Raw genomic sequence first — 15,771 nt, 5'->3', positions numbered from 1 at the left:
AAAGAATTGAAACTTTATTTTTTTGCTTATGGGTTTTCGCAATGTATAGATTAATCAGTGCGCCTCAATGGTGCAGTGGTTAAGACATTGATCTGTGATTGTATAGGATAGTTATTCAACCCCAAGGTTGATAGTTATTCAATCCTGTTGAGAGCCCGCTTTTAAAATTTAGATTAATTGATAATTTCTATTTAATTATTATATTTAATTTACTACACGTCGATTCTTTAGTAGCCATTGTTGGCAATGGTTCAAAATAAATATCCGAAGCGGCCTTCCAAGAATATTCGGTATAAGATATTATTTTTATATACAGACCTGTAGGATTGAAAGAACTTTACCTTCTAAAACACCCCTATTATTGTACGTATTTACAACGGGTGCTGGACAACCAGGTTGGTTTTCACCTCCATTAGGATAGAAATCTATGTGACCTGTTTGCTGCAGTCTGCTTGGAGCTTTAAAAAATAATAATAAAAAAATGTCTAAATAGAGTAAAACACAAATAATTACAAATGAAAAATAAAAATATGTAATTTGTTTGATTATTGAACGTAAAGTGGACAAAAATAGCAACATCTGGAAAAATTGAGTTCATGGTCTGAGTTCATGGTTCGTGGGTCCAACTAATATTGTATACAGTAATTGATTGATTTGCGTAAGGAATTAAGATGAGAGATTAAACGATTTCATTTTGTTTTACGAAAACTTTCAAGAGAACGCAAATATCTGCAGGATAAACAACGAATTCTGTATATTGGGTTTCGGTAATACGAATATGATAATGCACTTCAATTTCACTTTTTCTTCGGCAATTTCACTTTTTTCTTTGTTTTTGTCCATATTTTCAGAGTTATTTTCACTAATAAAAAGATTTTGCATGCAGTTCTGAATCTCGTTTACCATAAAACTGTTTCATGCAAATAAGTTGATTTATAAATAATTGCGTTTAAAAAAAATTTAAAGTACATTGTACCCCATACATTTAAGATTTTTTAAAGATCAAAAAATACCTTGAAAATCTCGCATCTTCTAGAAATCTAAAGATCATAAATAGGCGATCGCAACGCTCGAATACACCTTAGAAGACCGGTTACCGTGCCTTTGGCCATTCCCTCTCCTCTTCTTTTCAGTTGTATAGGAATGTACTACGATATTTTTCCTTTTCTTAATATTTTTCGAATTTAATTGTTAAAAATATTTTTTAAAATTTCCATGACGCTTTCTTTTAGAACTATGTTTAATGTAGTTTTCAGTTCCTTATAGTTTCCTAACTTAAAAGATTTTAATCTATTTGAAAATCAAGACAGAAACCTACGTACTTCCTACTTCTATGACTCGCTGCGCACTAATAGTGAAAGCATGCGAAGTGTTGCCATAGGTAGAGAGTTCTGCTCTACGCCCCCTGTAGCCCGTTTCGATCGCCAATATTAAGCTGTTAAGTGTTAAAAAGAGTTTATGTTGCTTTTGAACATCTATGCAAACATAGTCTCTGAGCAATGATTCCTTATTTCTTTGTTTGGAATATTTTCTTTCTTGTTAAATTTCTTATTAATTTTTCTGTATTAGTTAGGCAATTCCTCTTTTCTTGGACAAATTTTTAAATGTATCATTATTAAATTTGCCAAGTTTGTTCTTAAAATATTGTTTTTAATAATGCCAGATCAATATTTTAGTTACAGTAACAGTCACTAAATTCTCAATGTCATACTGGAAATAACAAAATAGCTTCAGTTTTTTGTCTGTTGTTCATTGTCTGTAAAAAAATGTTTCTATAGTTTTAATGAAAAAATGAAAAGTAGGCTATTTTAACTTGAGCTAGATATTGAGAAAAATCACAATAATCCCATAAGAATAAACAAAAATAGGAATTAAAGAGAAATCTTACTTTCAGTATTTGTGTCACTTGACTGGGCATGGATTGCATCTACGAACAAAGCATCTGATGGATCCAGTCTTACTTCTTTAGAAACATTTCTGAAGTATGGACCAGCAGGATCAAGAGCTTAAATTTAGAATGATTTTTTTTATTGTTTACATTTCATTATTTTTCAGCCATTGGCAAAATGGGTGTTGTTTCGGGTTTGATGGCGTGCGCACCTTATTTGGACGTCATCACACTTCTCAGCTGTGGTAGTAAACAGTGCGCATGTGTCGTCCGCTGCTGTTAGATAATTTTTTCTAGAGCTCTTTTTATGATTATGGTGAAGTTGGTCTAGTCAAAAAGTATAAAGACATAAAAGATCTGGAACAACGCCCATTTCTCCAATGGGTAATATTTTTTAATTTTTTAAGCTATGTTAATTTCAACTCTTCAATCTCAAAGTAAAATCATTTTAGATCAAATACATTTCATACCTGAAAAACTTATTTCCCTAATCGCAAATAATTCAATATTTTTATTATTTTATTAAACATGGATTTTTTTCATTAACGAAGTATAATTCTAAATGGTTAGTAAAAATTATCGTCTGCATTTAATTGTCGTTCTAAAATTCAATGCAAAAGACATTTCTATATGAAGTATTTGAATCCAAGTTGCCTTTCAGTTTAAGGCGAGAATATGAAGCCCACTCGATTTAATTCGTATTCAGTTTAAAGCAAGTTGAGTTTTTAGGGAATAAATAGGTATAATTTGTATATTAATATGTGTAATTTGTATAATTATGAAGCAATTAAGTTTAACAGGGCATAGATAGGTATAATTTGTATACAGTATCAAGCAAATAGTGTTTAATAGGGAATAATTAGGTATTGTACTCACTTTTAAGCAAGTAAAGCTTAATAAGGAATAAATAGGTATAATTAGTATACAGTATAAATCAAGTAGAGTTTAATAGAAAATAAATAGATGTACTTTGTATGTAGTTTAAAGCAAATAGAGTTAAAGATGAAAAATAGGTACAATTTTTATATAGTTTGAAGCAAGTAGATTTTAATAGGGAATGAGTAGGTACAATTTGTATACAAAGAGAATTTAATGGGGAATAAGTAAGTACAATTTGTAAATGAAGCACCAAATGACAATCTGAAATGAAGCAGCTGAAGTTTGAAACAAGTTTGCTGTTCCCTATTTGAAAGACAGTTTTTCAAAGGACACTAGTCTCTTCCTAAAAACTGCCTATGATTTCTATCTTTTTTTATCCAAAGCTGGTGATCGAGTCACTTTTGAATTTATAAGCAAATTTAATTTTGTCATACAATTGAATTCAAAAACAAATAAAAAATATGAATGAAAAGTTTCTATCAAAACTTGTTGAACCGTGAAATAAAAAAAAAAGCTTTTTAAAATTTCTTGCCCTATTTTTAACTCTATTTAACTTAAGAAAAATAGAGAATTTTCTTTCGCTTTTATAGCTTTGGGAATTAAGTGACTGAAATTACGTTTGTACTAAGGAATAAAATTGTAAAAAATAGGTGAATTTTAAATTTTCGCGCTATAATATAGATAGATTGTGAATGATATTAGTTCATAAATAAATTGATGAAATACGAAATTAAATGAGATATACATTTGAGATTAATTGAAATCACGCACCTGTTATACGCCCAAGGTTGTTTATTCTTTCACCGGCATATCCAGCAATTTCCGTTCCCAGACTATGGCCGATTATATGGCATGATTCCGGCGGCACTCCAAAGGAATCCTGCATGAAATGTTTTGAATATTTTTGGCATAGAATTTCCCAATAGAGAGCTTATTTTCTATTAGACAAATTCACTCTAGGATCGCTTGTGCGTTTAGAAAGTTTTTCATGAAGTGCTTCGTGGATTTCCTATCCGTGTGATGATTCAAATAATTTATTTTTACTTAAAAATATCACAAAGGAATTGTACTTAACGAAGCATTCCCCACCACTTTGTCTTTGGGTCAAGTTCACAATTGAAAAGCAACACCATTGAACATTAAAAACCGTATATCCGTTATACGGGCCAATTGTTCAACGCGAAAAATAAAAATATTCTTATCTTCAGGATTGGTCGAATACACAGGATGACTTAACACATTAGTTGCTAACTTAGAGGGGAGCTAAGGCGCATCAATAGGATTGAAAATCCCTCAGCAGCTCATGACCAGAATTGTCATTTTATGCCACTATGGGCTCTTTTCTATTTCGTATTGGCTGTTCGTGAGCATTTCAATCGATACTTTCATTTGCCTAAATTTCCTTGCAATTAAAATACTTTCAGATTTAGTTTTTTCATCAAAATTTACCGTTTTGGCAACCAATTATGCGAGTTAGTTCTACAAGTAAAGGACGTTAAAACAGTTGAATATAGGCCTATTTGGAAACAGCCATCGACAATTATAAGAAAACTTAAATTTAAGATAATTCAGATGAACAAAAGTACTATTTCAAATAGTAGCTTCTCAATTCTAATGATGTGCCCTTCAAGTTTGAAATCGACGTATTAAATTACCCTGTACATACAACAGGTGGACCACCATACCATTTTATTGTACTAATAAACTGCTTTGATTATTTTAATTGTATACTAAGAATGAATCACTTTGAAAATTATTCGATGACACCTCTCCTCTCCTGTGACTGAAAACGCCAAAAATGTATGCAATAATCGTATTTTTTAACGAAAGTTTCAAAAATAAACGTTAAAGGTGGGTATCAGAGAACACCCCATTCGTAATGCAATATTCTGTTAAGGGAATAGTTACTGAAATGAACTTTTCGTACAAGAAAAGCTGTAGAAAAATTTTATGTTTAATTTATAGTTTGTTCATGTGACATATTTTATTTATATTGAATATGATTATATATAAATATGATTACATATAAATTTAATACTGTTTTCTGATTTAAAGCACCGATAGATACAATTCTGTTACAAGTTCTGTTATTTGCTTACAGTGGTGTACCAGCTCAAGGGGATGACGAGAATTTCATGTTATGTAGCAGATAAGTAGAATTTTTTGCATTAATTATGTCAAATTTTGGTTGAAACTAAATTAAATTTCACTGTACCCGGGTATCAACTCTAAAGGATCTAAAAGGTGGCATACGAAGTATCGAAGCGCTTATATTTTTTATATCGTTTACATGCTACTTTCATCCGTACAGTAAAAATATTTTAAAATGCCTATTGTATTTGTAAAGATAGCGTACGAAGTATCGAAACGCTTATACTTTTTTATGCGATACATTTTTGGCTTATACCACAGTACAATAATTTAATTCCTATTATATTATTTCAACTTTATCATTATTTTATTGTTTTTATTTATTTTCTGCACTAGTTACTTTAAATTGTTAATTTCTATTGCACAGTATACTAAATCCTTAGTAAAACGGAAAGTCATTTTTTTAATACTCCTACACAGAGAAAAGTATGGTCAAAAGTACCAGAATATAGCAATTTAACGTATTTCTTATCATATGGAAACATCAAAAAGCACGATAGTTTTTATCGAAGCACTTTGGTAATGATTTTGGTAAAATTAGCATTATAATATGGTTTTAAAATAGGTGATAAAATTTAGTAATTTTATAATGCTACTTCATAGAGCATGGCATTAAAACCATTTTTTTGCAGTTAAATTTACTTTTCAGCTTTGTACTTTTTCAATAAATGTGTGATAATAATAATTATAATTTTAAAAACCAAAATTTTCGGTGAACCGTTACAATATGAACAAAAAAATTACCAAGTGAATGGTTATCATATATTTTGGTTTTATAATCAGATTTTTCTTGTTGTTGCCAGAAATGACATTGACAGTGCGGTAATTTTACCAAAATTTATTTACTCTGTGTACAAAATTCTTTAGAAAATAGGTAATATTTCATTCTTATATATAAACCCAAAGAAAAAAAAATCATTTTAAATTTTAATGGACAAAGGGTTGACAAGTTTAAACTCCGCCCCGGGTGTCAACAGACCTTACCACACCGCTGTTTGCTTGCTTTGCATAACGTTAAAGCAGAGAATTCGTTTTCATTTTTAATTTAATAATTTATTTCACACTTTTATAATCTCTGTATCTGAATATTATATTTTTTATAAAAAGAATCAAACAACTACACTATCTGGAAGAAAGAGACGGCACACCCCTCGAAAAATAGAAAAGTCGACAATAACAGCTGACACATGCGCAATAATAGGTATCACGTGTCAGCCATATCCCATAAATACTCTGTGGAGTCGACTAGATTTGTTTTTGTCAAGATGCTGCCACGGAAAGAGTTGTCTGAGTTCGAGAAAGGTGTGTTAGTTGGATTACATCTTGTCAATGTGTCAATTAGGGAGATATCCCGCCACCGTAACTGCTCAAAATGAAGTGTTTCACGTGTTTTGTGTCGCTACAAGACTTAGAGACTCTCTGGGACGAATTGGACCGTCGGTTGAGGGCCTGCACCCCTCTCCCCAAAAGCAAGCATGAACAATGGAACTTCCTGTTAAACATTCGGAAGGAAATTCCTCTTGCCACTATGGCTAATTTAGTGGAAAGTATGCCCAGAAGGGTTGCAGATGTAATCGCAGCCAAAGGAGGCCCTACCTCCCATTAATTTTAATAAATATGGGTTTATGTCGTTACAGGATCGTGTTCCGTCACTTTCTTCCAGATAGTGTATATTTTATCAGGAAATGTTAATGATACTTATGAAAACATTGTAAAAAAGAAATAAAGGTTTACTTGGAGAAAATTGACTAGAAGTGAAATTTCAGCGCCTACTACTCTAGTATTTGCAACAGCCAGAGCGAATGGTATATTATTTGATTTACTCCAATCAACTATTATCACATTTATGTCATCATAGTTTAAAAGAGCATCTTTCATGTCCTGAAATAAAGAGGTAAAATATGAAGACATACCTAGTTCAGTAAGGAAATTCAGAAAAGTTGGTGCAAAGTTGAACAATTTTTTGTTATTTCGAACCACAGTATCGAGTATTGAGAATGAAAAGTATGATCAAAGCAACCAGAATATGGTAAAATTTACTATGTCTCTGGTTCTATGAGAACACCAACAACCACGGTAATTTTTACCGAAGCGCTTTCGTAATAATTTTTATAAAATTAACAATGAAATATGGTTACATAAAATGAGATAAAATCTGGTAATTTTATTGGGATGCCTTAGAGCATGAAATAAAAAACCTTTTATTCGGTTAAATTTACTTTTCAGTTTTGTATGTTTCACTGAATGTGTGGTAATAAGAACTACTAGTTTAAAAACCAACAATTTTGGTAAAACGTTACTATAGGAACGGGAAAAAATAAAATAAATGGTTAAAATATCGTATATTTTGGTTTTTGTTGCAAAAATTATGGGATTTTTTTCTCCGATTTTTAGCCCTTCAAATTTTCGATTATTTTCTTCTTTTAACTTATTACAGTGTTGCTTATTGCAACAATTCTGCCCGATATTGTAGTGCAAATGTGCCCTGAGATTTTTAAGTATTGATGATTATGAGAAAAAAATGACTATCGGATCATGATTAAGAAAATAAATAAATATATAGCTCTTTTTTTTCCATAAAAATTTTGGAAGTGGATTAGTTTGGATTAAATTTTCCCCGTGAAATTTCGGATCTCATTGAGCCATAGTAGCGTAAAAATGCTATAATTTTATGACATATTATCAAGAAAATGAAATCTTCTATTTGATCACATGATACTGTGTTTCAGCTTGAATGTAAAGGAGGTTCAAATTATCACCTTATCTAGGTTGGAGCAAATTTGCAAGATAAATATTGCGCGTTCAAGGTACCACTATTATAATATAACGCAAAATTGATTTTTCTGAAAGTGTCTATGAGTCTGAAAGCGCTTTTCTGTCACATTTATACATCCAGCACTAATCTAAGAAGTCTAAATTCACTGAACAGCGGAAATCGTTCAATAAGGGAGAAATAATTTAAAATATTCTTCCTCCTCTGTGCACGGTTAGAGATTTTGGAAGGAGCTAAACCAAAATATTCTTCAATTAAACTAAAACCTTAATTCGGTTTCAAATTGTACCATATTATCATTAAAAATCAACCCTCTTTAAATTTGATTTTACGTTACTATGGTTAAACTTAACTAAACGCATGGTTAAATTTATCACTTCAATTAAAATTGTTGTAAATTTTACGCAGTATTATGGTTCAAATTTGCATGGATATTGGGTGTTCTATCAAGACTGATGGATCTTGAAAATAGATAGAAAAAAAAGAAGGAAAAAAAAAAAACGCAACGCTATAAGAAAGTATGGTTAACTGCATCACTTTTGAGAAACTATTGTTTTTTTCTTTGCACCAAAATGCACATCAAATTAATCTTCTCACCAACAGATGGCACTGCAGAATAGAATAACTAAAATCGATATGAAAATGCTGCTGATGAATGCAATTAAGGTGCTGTTCTGAATTTTTTTTGTTTATTTTTTAAACAAATTCTTATTTACAAAATTTTTACAATCACTACATTCAAATTTCACATAAAACTACATAAAAATAAAATATTTTAAAAATCACTGTTAAAAAATTTGTATTGCTTAGATGCATAGTTATTCCTATTATGCAGCGCCAGCTATTGGTGGGAAGTTTAATTAAGTGTGCAATTTTAGGGGATGAAACTGTTATATCGCTGGGCTTTGCTTTAAAAGCCAGACATCATAATGTATGTGAATGTATAATCAAGTATTTTGGAAATGAAGAAAAACTATGTATTATATTAGGGTATTAAATCTCTGGAAGCAGGTTAAGGTATTATTTCAACCTGGAGCAGGTAATGTTTGTTTTCCCTAAATCCCTTTCATTAATTATTTATTCCCTGTTTTCAAGTTCTCTTTTTCCCGCTCTGACGTACGAGCGAACCACCAATAGGTAGTAGCTATAGCTGTGACGAAATAATGTCGTCATCGAACCTGTGCAGCGTGGACGGTGTGGCGCGCGATCGACGAAGGGAGAGTTTTTTTCTCTCTCTTAGCTTCCCGAGGTGATGGTCGTGACTGGCGCCTGCAGGGTCCGAATCAAGTTAACGCGGCGGGACGGACGCGTCCCTATCTCCCGATGGACATCACGATAAGTTTTCCTATTTCTTTTCATATTGCTTCGTTTAACGCTAAATTTAAATAAACTAATTTATTTTTTTTTATTTATTAAATCCGTAGGATCCTATCAAATAAGTAATTCTAATAATTAAACTTAACTTCGTGGTAGCTGTGCCACGTGCTCGCGCTAATTTAACTTAATATGAAATGAAAACTTAATATTTTTTTTTATCTTTCCCTGCTCCAGAGAATCTTTTTTTATTGTATTAAAATGATTAGTAATGATTTTCATTGTCATGTTTAAATTAGAATGTTAAACCACATGAGGAATGTTATACTTAATTGTTTTAGAATGTTAAACCACATGAGGAATGTTATACTTAATTGTTTGAGCTGAACATGATTAATATGATTTTCAATAAATATTGTAATTTTATATAAACTTAACTCTCATTTATTAGCAGTTATTAATTGATTCACTTTAGGCAGTTATTGTGATTTTAGTAGCTTTTAGTTATATATTTGAATATTTTCCTGACAGGCTCGAACCTGATTTTAGATTAGCTTAAATAATTTATTTGGAGGAAAATGCTTGAATTACTTTGATTGCATAAAAATAATAAAATATTAAATCAAGATAAATAATTTTATTAAGAAATCTAAGCCTAGATGCAATTAGATTTAAGTATTAGTGAAGCACGTGTCGATCCACACGTGTTGATTTAGACTTGAACTAGAATAGTAAATTGTTAATTCTAATTTTTTCTTAATTAATTTCATAATTAAATTAATGAAACGGTTCGATAGTGATGAGTAATTATCAAGGAATATTAATTATTTTTCTCCACTAACTAGTTATTCAAATTCACAACGCAATTCAAATTAATGAGAGACACATTTTTAGGTACTGTTATATGTCTCCATAAAGCAAATATAACAAAACGTAGTTTCCCAAACATACTGCCACAGATCATTGTTCCGTTCTTTTTTTTTTATTATTGATTTTCAAAATTCATCTGTCATCTTTGGGACAACCGGAATCTATGAGTGTATATTGTATTGAATTATTATGAAATGTAATGTAGTACCTGCATCCATGTAGAAACTTTTATGCTGTCCATATATCCATGGACGATTATTTTCGTTTCTGTCTCTAATAAAAAATTAGACTTCAAAATGCTATTCAGATCACCAGATCTTAGTAACTGGAAGTAGTGAGGATTCTTACGAGTGAAAAGCATGAAAACTGTGCCAACTTCGTTTCTGTTTTGAGGAAGGAGACTGACTGGTCTGTATACAGGATGGAAGAATGGTTCCCCAGCACTGAAACATCCTATGTCCGGCATGCATTTTCCTTTGTCATTGAAACTAACTGAAATTATAAAGTAAATTTGAAACTATTACGTATTCATTGTTGTAAAAGTTTGTAGTTGTAATTTGTATTGTTGTATCAAACTCGTGCTTATTACGTACATATTGCTGAAAGAATTTGTAAATATTCTAGAAAAATTTGCATTGTTGTATCAAACTCGTGCTTATTACGTACATATTGCTGAAAGAATTCGTAAATATTCTAGAAAAATTTGCATTGTTGTGTCAAATTAGTATCTATATCATGGAAAAATTTGTAATTATATATAAAAATTTTGTATTGTTGAAGCATATTTGTAACTATTACGTGTTTATTGTAGAAACAATTCGTAACTATAATTGTTAAATTTGCTTTGTTGTCGAAAATTGTATTTTTAAATTTGTATTGTTGTCACGCACTTACGTTCTTATGTGGAAAGGCATAAAAAGAACAATATTAGTCTACGTGAGTAAAGTTAAATAAAAATAGAACTTTAAACTTAATTAGCAGGGTTCTGGTACAAAGTACAAGTATACAAAGTAATAGAACAATAACCATAAGTGGTTAGTCTATTGAAAAAAATGATAGTAGTTTTTAGTTTGTAATAATTTTTACGTAAAAATTTTGTAAATTATTATGCCTACAAAATCTGAATCTGTATCATTATTCTATTTTTGAATGATAAAAAATATTTTGAAAATAATGTGTTCTTTTAAGCCGTTACAGTGTTAGCTCACTGTAAGCAACAAGGAAAAAAAATAAATGTCATAGTTTTAAATAATTTGGTTTAGAGTATATAATTATAGCTCAAAAAATCAGTTCTGTATTGAATCTTAGTATTGGTTCTTTGAACCAATATTAAGGTATATTACTATTGCAAAAACTTGCCACTAATTTGTAGCAAATTTTAAGTTGAATCATATTTTCGTTCAGGTTAAATCATTGTTTCATGTAATCAATTTTAAAAAGGATTAATGTGAATAGCAATGTGATTCAACTTTCAGTTTTATTAAGGCAATCAGTAAAGCAGAATTTTTTCCTTAGAAAAAATAATATTTTTATTTTTGCATGAATCGATAAGGCACATTGTGATAGCATAATCCTAAAAGTTTAAAATATATCTCTGCGTTTCGCAGATTAAATTAACTTTCACAAGTGATAAATTTTCTTTTCTAATTGAGTTTTTCAAAATTACGTTTTTCAAAATTTCACTGACATAACTTTTTCAGATAACATAACTTTTCTCTCCTTAAATTTCTCAGTGTGTATACAGTCAATATAGTTTGTATTTAAATTTTTGAATAATTAAAAGTCAAGTTCCGATTTTTAGGGCATTTTTGTTTCATCTGCTGCCATTTTGTTAATTTAAAAAAAAAATTCTATGTGCAATGAAAACTACACACCAATACAATTCAGGTAGTGAAAGTTTGAAACAAATCGTATAACACGATTTAGTTAGTAAAAAGAAATTCACTGATATCAGGCATATAATAATTTGATTTCTGACAATTTAGTTTACTTTGAGAAAAAAAAAGTATGTTGGGAACAAAATGAATATATTATTGTTTTTAACTTTATTAAACAAAGTTGATTTATTATGATTTTGTCCACCATACTTAGAAAAATAGGTCAAACCAGAATATGGTAAAATTTACCGTGTTTCTGGCTCTATGAGAACACTAAAAGGCTCGGTAATTTTTAACGAGCCTTTTGGTTTGGAACAATAAAATGTGGATTTATAACATGTGATAAAATTTGATAATATTATTATGGGAGGTTTATTAGTATAATAGAGCATCTAAGTACAATAGAGCATAACATAGAAATCATTTGTTCAGCAAACTTTACTTTTCAGTTTTGTATTTTTTACTAAATGTGTGTAATAAGAACTGTAATTTTGAAATCCAAAATTTCCGGTAAATTATTTCCACGTGAGCGAAAAAATTACTAAGTGAATGGTTAAAATACCATTAATTTTGTTTTCATTGTCAAAACGAATATTTTTTTTTTTACCAGAAATGCCATTGCTATATTGTACGGTAATTAAAGCAGATTTTTTTTTGTTTATTAACTAGCTAAAATTTAGTTCATAACATTAAAAATATTGCAAAAATGAATATACGCATTTTTAGAAATATTATAAAGTTCTTTTTTTGCTTAAATATTTACTGTAAAACCTGTTTTTTTTAAAACAATTAAATACACTAAATTTCCATTATTCATTTTCTTTAAAGCACTACGTACGTTAGTAGGTGACTCGAATTTTTGACAATTAAAAACGATAATTAAGTACGAATTTTGATAATTAAGTAATTAACAAAGATGATAATTAAGTAATTAACAAATATGATAATTAAGTAATTAACAGAGATGATAATTAAGTAATTAACAAAGATGATAATTAAGTAATTAACAAAGATGATAGTTAAGTAATTAACAAAGATGATAATTAAGTAATTAACAAAGATGATAATTAAGTAATTAACAAAGTTGATAATTTTTGATAATTAAGTACGAATCTGTGTGGTTAACTCTCATAGGAAGTTAATTACACTCCAATGCACAGTAAGCTCTTACTGTGCATTATTTTAATACTGAATATGGCTTAAATTAATTTTCCTAAATTATATAAATTCAATGTTCATGCGTTATGCGAAATCATTGATTTTGTTTACAGTTTATTTATTCATTTCTTATCTCATGAATTCATCTGTTTTTTATTAGATAAACTTTCTCTTTTATTTATCCAATAACAAAGCATTTTTGCTGAGCAACTAAACTGTGAATCGAAGGGCGAAATTCATCAATTTTATCTTTTCCACTGGATTTATTTTCTATGTTATCACATTCTGACTTTTGAGTTGTTTGAAAAAGAATTGTAGCACGTATATTAATGGCTGTAAAATATATATAATTAATTTTTATTGTTGAAAGTAAAACAATGATAAAAGTAGTTAACGTCCGTAAGGTTTTATTTTTAATTTTAACTACATGGTTTTCGTATAGCAAACTAAGCACTAAATGTTAAGCTTGTGAATTTTAAATAAAAATGCTTAAAAACACAAATTTTGTCTCCTTTTTAAAAGTTATTACAAAAAAATAATTTCAATGTCTACTGTTTTACTTTATTTAACGTCCTATGTATTTTTTAACTGAAGAAATTATAAAATAAATCTTTAACTTTCGAATTTAACGTAAAATTTATGGTTTCAATGCAAAATTCAGTTAAAACCAGTTACGAAAAATATTGGTACACTGTAAAAATAACTAAAAATTCCAATTTTTTCACGGACTTCTCCGTTTATACGATAGTTTAAAGCTGTTTTGTTCACAAATTTTTTTTCTCTGTTTTTCTTTTAAACAAAAACGGATTAAAACCGTCAGATCAAATTCTAATTTTGCCATGCAGTTTTGTTACCGTAAGACAACTACCTTTCTTCAAATAATTTTTCACTTATTTTTACTTACTTTCCAGCAATTATTTCATGGTTTTTAACATCGTATAAAGGAAATTGTAATTCGATTTTATTGCCAAATTAATACTCTACCTGATTATTATCTTATCTATCTTTAGATATAATCTTTTGGTTACTTAAGTTGCCAGAGATTTTAATATGGGTTAGGCCACTATAGATCAATCGTTTTTCAATAAGATTTTAACAAGATTTTTACGGTAAAAACAGGTTTAAGATTTTTTTTTCGTAACTGGAATTGCTGAGGTTCGGATGACAGAGCGTCTGTCTCCAGATGAGGTGGATAGGCTGGAATTCCGACTTCGACTGTTTATTCGAAATCTGCTCTAGGCTTGCAATGTTAGATTATTAGTTATTTTAAAGTTTTTCTTCTTCTTGTTTTTGTTAGAATATAAAATTTTTCTTCTAAAATTACAGAGATTTTTTGTTAAAATAACAGAGTTTCTAAAAATAACAGAATATGTTTAAATAACAGTTCTTTTCTGCATAAAAAACAGAGGTGGCTGTTTTTAAATAACAGCGTTTTTCTGTGAAATAAACTGTTTTATACTACCACATCAGCTTGCAGTTTTTTTCCGTAAATTTAATAGTTTTTTTTAAACAGTGTACGCAAGAAATTCATGAAAATTATTAAACTGATCGCAGGGCCGTTTGATAAGACAGTTACCAAATGAGATGATTAATTTTGAATAATAATAATAATGATAATAATGCATTTTAAACAAAGAAGATTTCAAATAAACTCCCACTACATGAACTGAAATCTTTAAGTTAGATACCAGAATAATATAAAAATTAATAAATTCAGAGCATTCACACACAGAGCAATCGTAATGTTGGTGCAGGCCGGGTTTTTGCCCCGGCATTGTGTTTTTAGAATTCTAGGGCCATAGTCCAGAGATATCGAAATAAAAAAAAAGATTTATTTCAGTAATTATTAAGTTATAACTTATTATTTTATTTTTATTTTATTCTTGTCATCGAAAACTATTTTTTCTATTTCAGTTTTATAGATACACTGCCTGATAGACTTAGGCATAGCAACTAAAGGCAGTTGTTTTCATATTTTAATTAATGAAAATCAAAATCACAAAAGTAGAAAATAAGATATATTTAAAATTTTTACTTGACTTTTTAAGCAGTGTTCTTGCATCTAAAATTATTAAATTATAAAGCCTAACTTTTGATAAATCAAGGATATAAACTAAAAAAAAAAACTAAATTTGAAAATAAAATTGATAATAACAAAAATAAAAAAACCCCATTTATATTGTTTGTTTTTATAAATGAAATTCGAAAAAGGAATCATATAATAAATTTTATAAGTTGGGTAAAAATCAAACAGAGTACAAAGTGATAGACCCGCAAAAAAAAAAAAAAAATGTTTGAAGGGCCCCGTTTAATGTCTTGTTTAGTGCCTCATAAATTCTAGTGAATGACTACTAAGTATAAACATTCTATTCGAGATTATAGTTAGTATAAAAATTTATCGTATTGATAAGTAACGCTTCGCATACTTTTTTTTGATGTTTTTGATGTCTTTTTGTAGGATCAAAGATGTCAAAAAATTGGGGTTGATTTAAGGGTTATGGATTCAAAAGTAGGGTTATGAAATATTATATTTGTTCTTGTCAGTTCAGGCTCTCATTTTGAATAAAATGTAACGACAAATTTGATACTCACGTCATGTACAAAATTGCGACCAGAAAAACTGTCTACTTTCTTTTAACATATTTTTAAACCAGCATCAGATACAAACAAGCTTACTCGAATTATTTTTTAATAAATCATCAATAATAAAACTAATTAATACTCCATTAATTCATACTCACTTGTCAGTCCATTTCTGGAGTAATTGAGAGTTGATGTTCTCCCATTTTGGATAAAACTTAATGTCAAACTTGATACACATGGCATACACAAAATTGCGATCAATAAAACTGTGTACGTTC

General features: G+C 29.2%; 1 protein-coding gene across 1 annotated transcript in view; it reads right to left on the bottom strand.

Annotated features, from left to right (window-relative positions):
- LOC107449004 (pancreatic lipase-related protein 2-like) overlaps nucleotides 1-15,771 on the bottom strand; it is a 22,160-nt gene extending 6,389 nt beyond the window's left edge. The window contains exons 1-6 of the mRNA XM_043049198.2: nucleotides 15,652-15,771; nucleotides 10,084-10,367; nucleotides 6,653-6,799; nucleotides 3,539-3,647; nucleotides 1,889-2,005; nucleotides 342-458 (exon numbers count right to left, since the gene is read on the bottom strand). Coding sequence (XP_042905132.1) covers nucleotides 342-458; nucleotides 1,889-2,005; nucleotides 3,539-3,647; nucleotides 6,653-6,799; nucleotides 10,084-10,367; nucleotides 15,652-15,736 — 859 coding nt within the window. The 5' untranslated portion in view covers nucleotides 15,737-15,771. The remainder of the gene's footprint in view (nucleotides 1-341; nucleotides 459-1,888; nucleotides 2,006-3,538; nucleotides 3,648-6,652; nucleotides 6,800-10,083; nucleotides 10,368-15,651) is intronic.

The sequence above is a fragment of the Parasteatoda tepidariorum genome, chromosome 6, assembly GCF_043381705.1.
Source record: "Parasteatoda tepidariorum isolate YZ-2023 chromosome 6, CAS_Ptep_4.0, whole genome shotgun sequence".
In the NCBI taxonomy this organism is placed as follows: domain Eukaryota; kingdom Metazoa; phylum Arthropoda; class Arachnida; order Araneae; family Theridiidae; genus Parasteatoda; species Parasteatoda tepidariorum.
The sequence above is the reverse complement of the archived record's forward strand: the minus strand, read 5'-3'. Positions and strand labels throughout refer to the sequence as shown.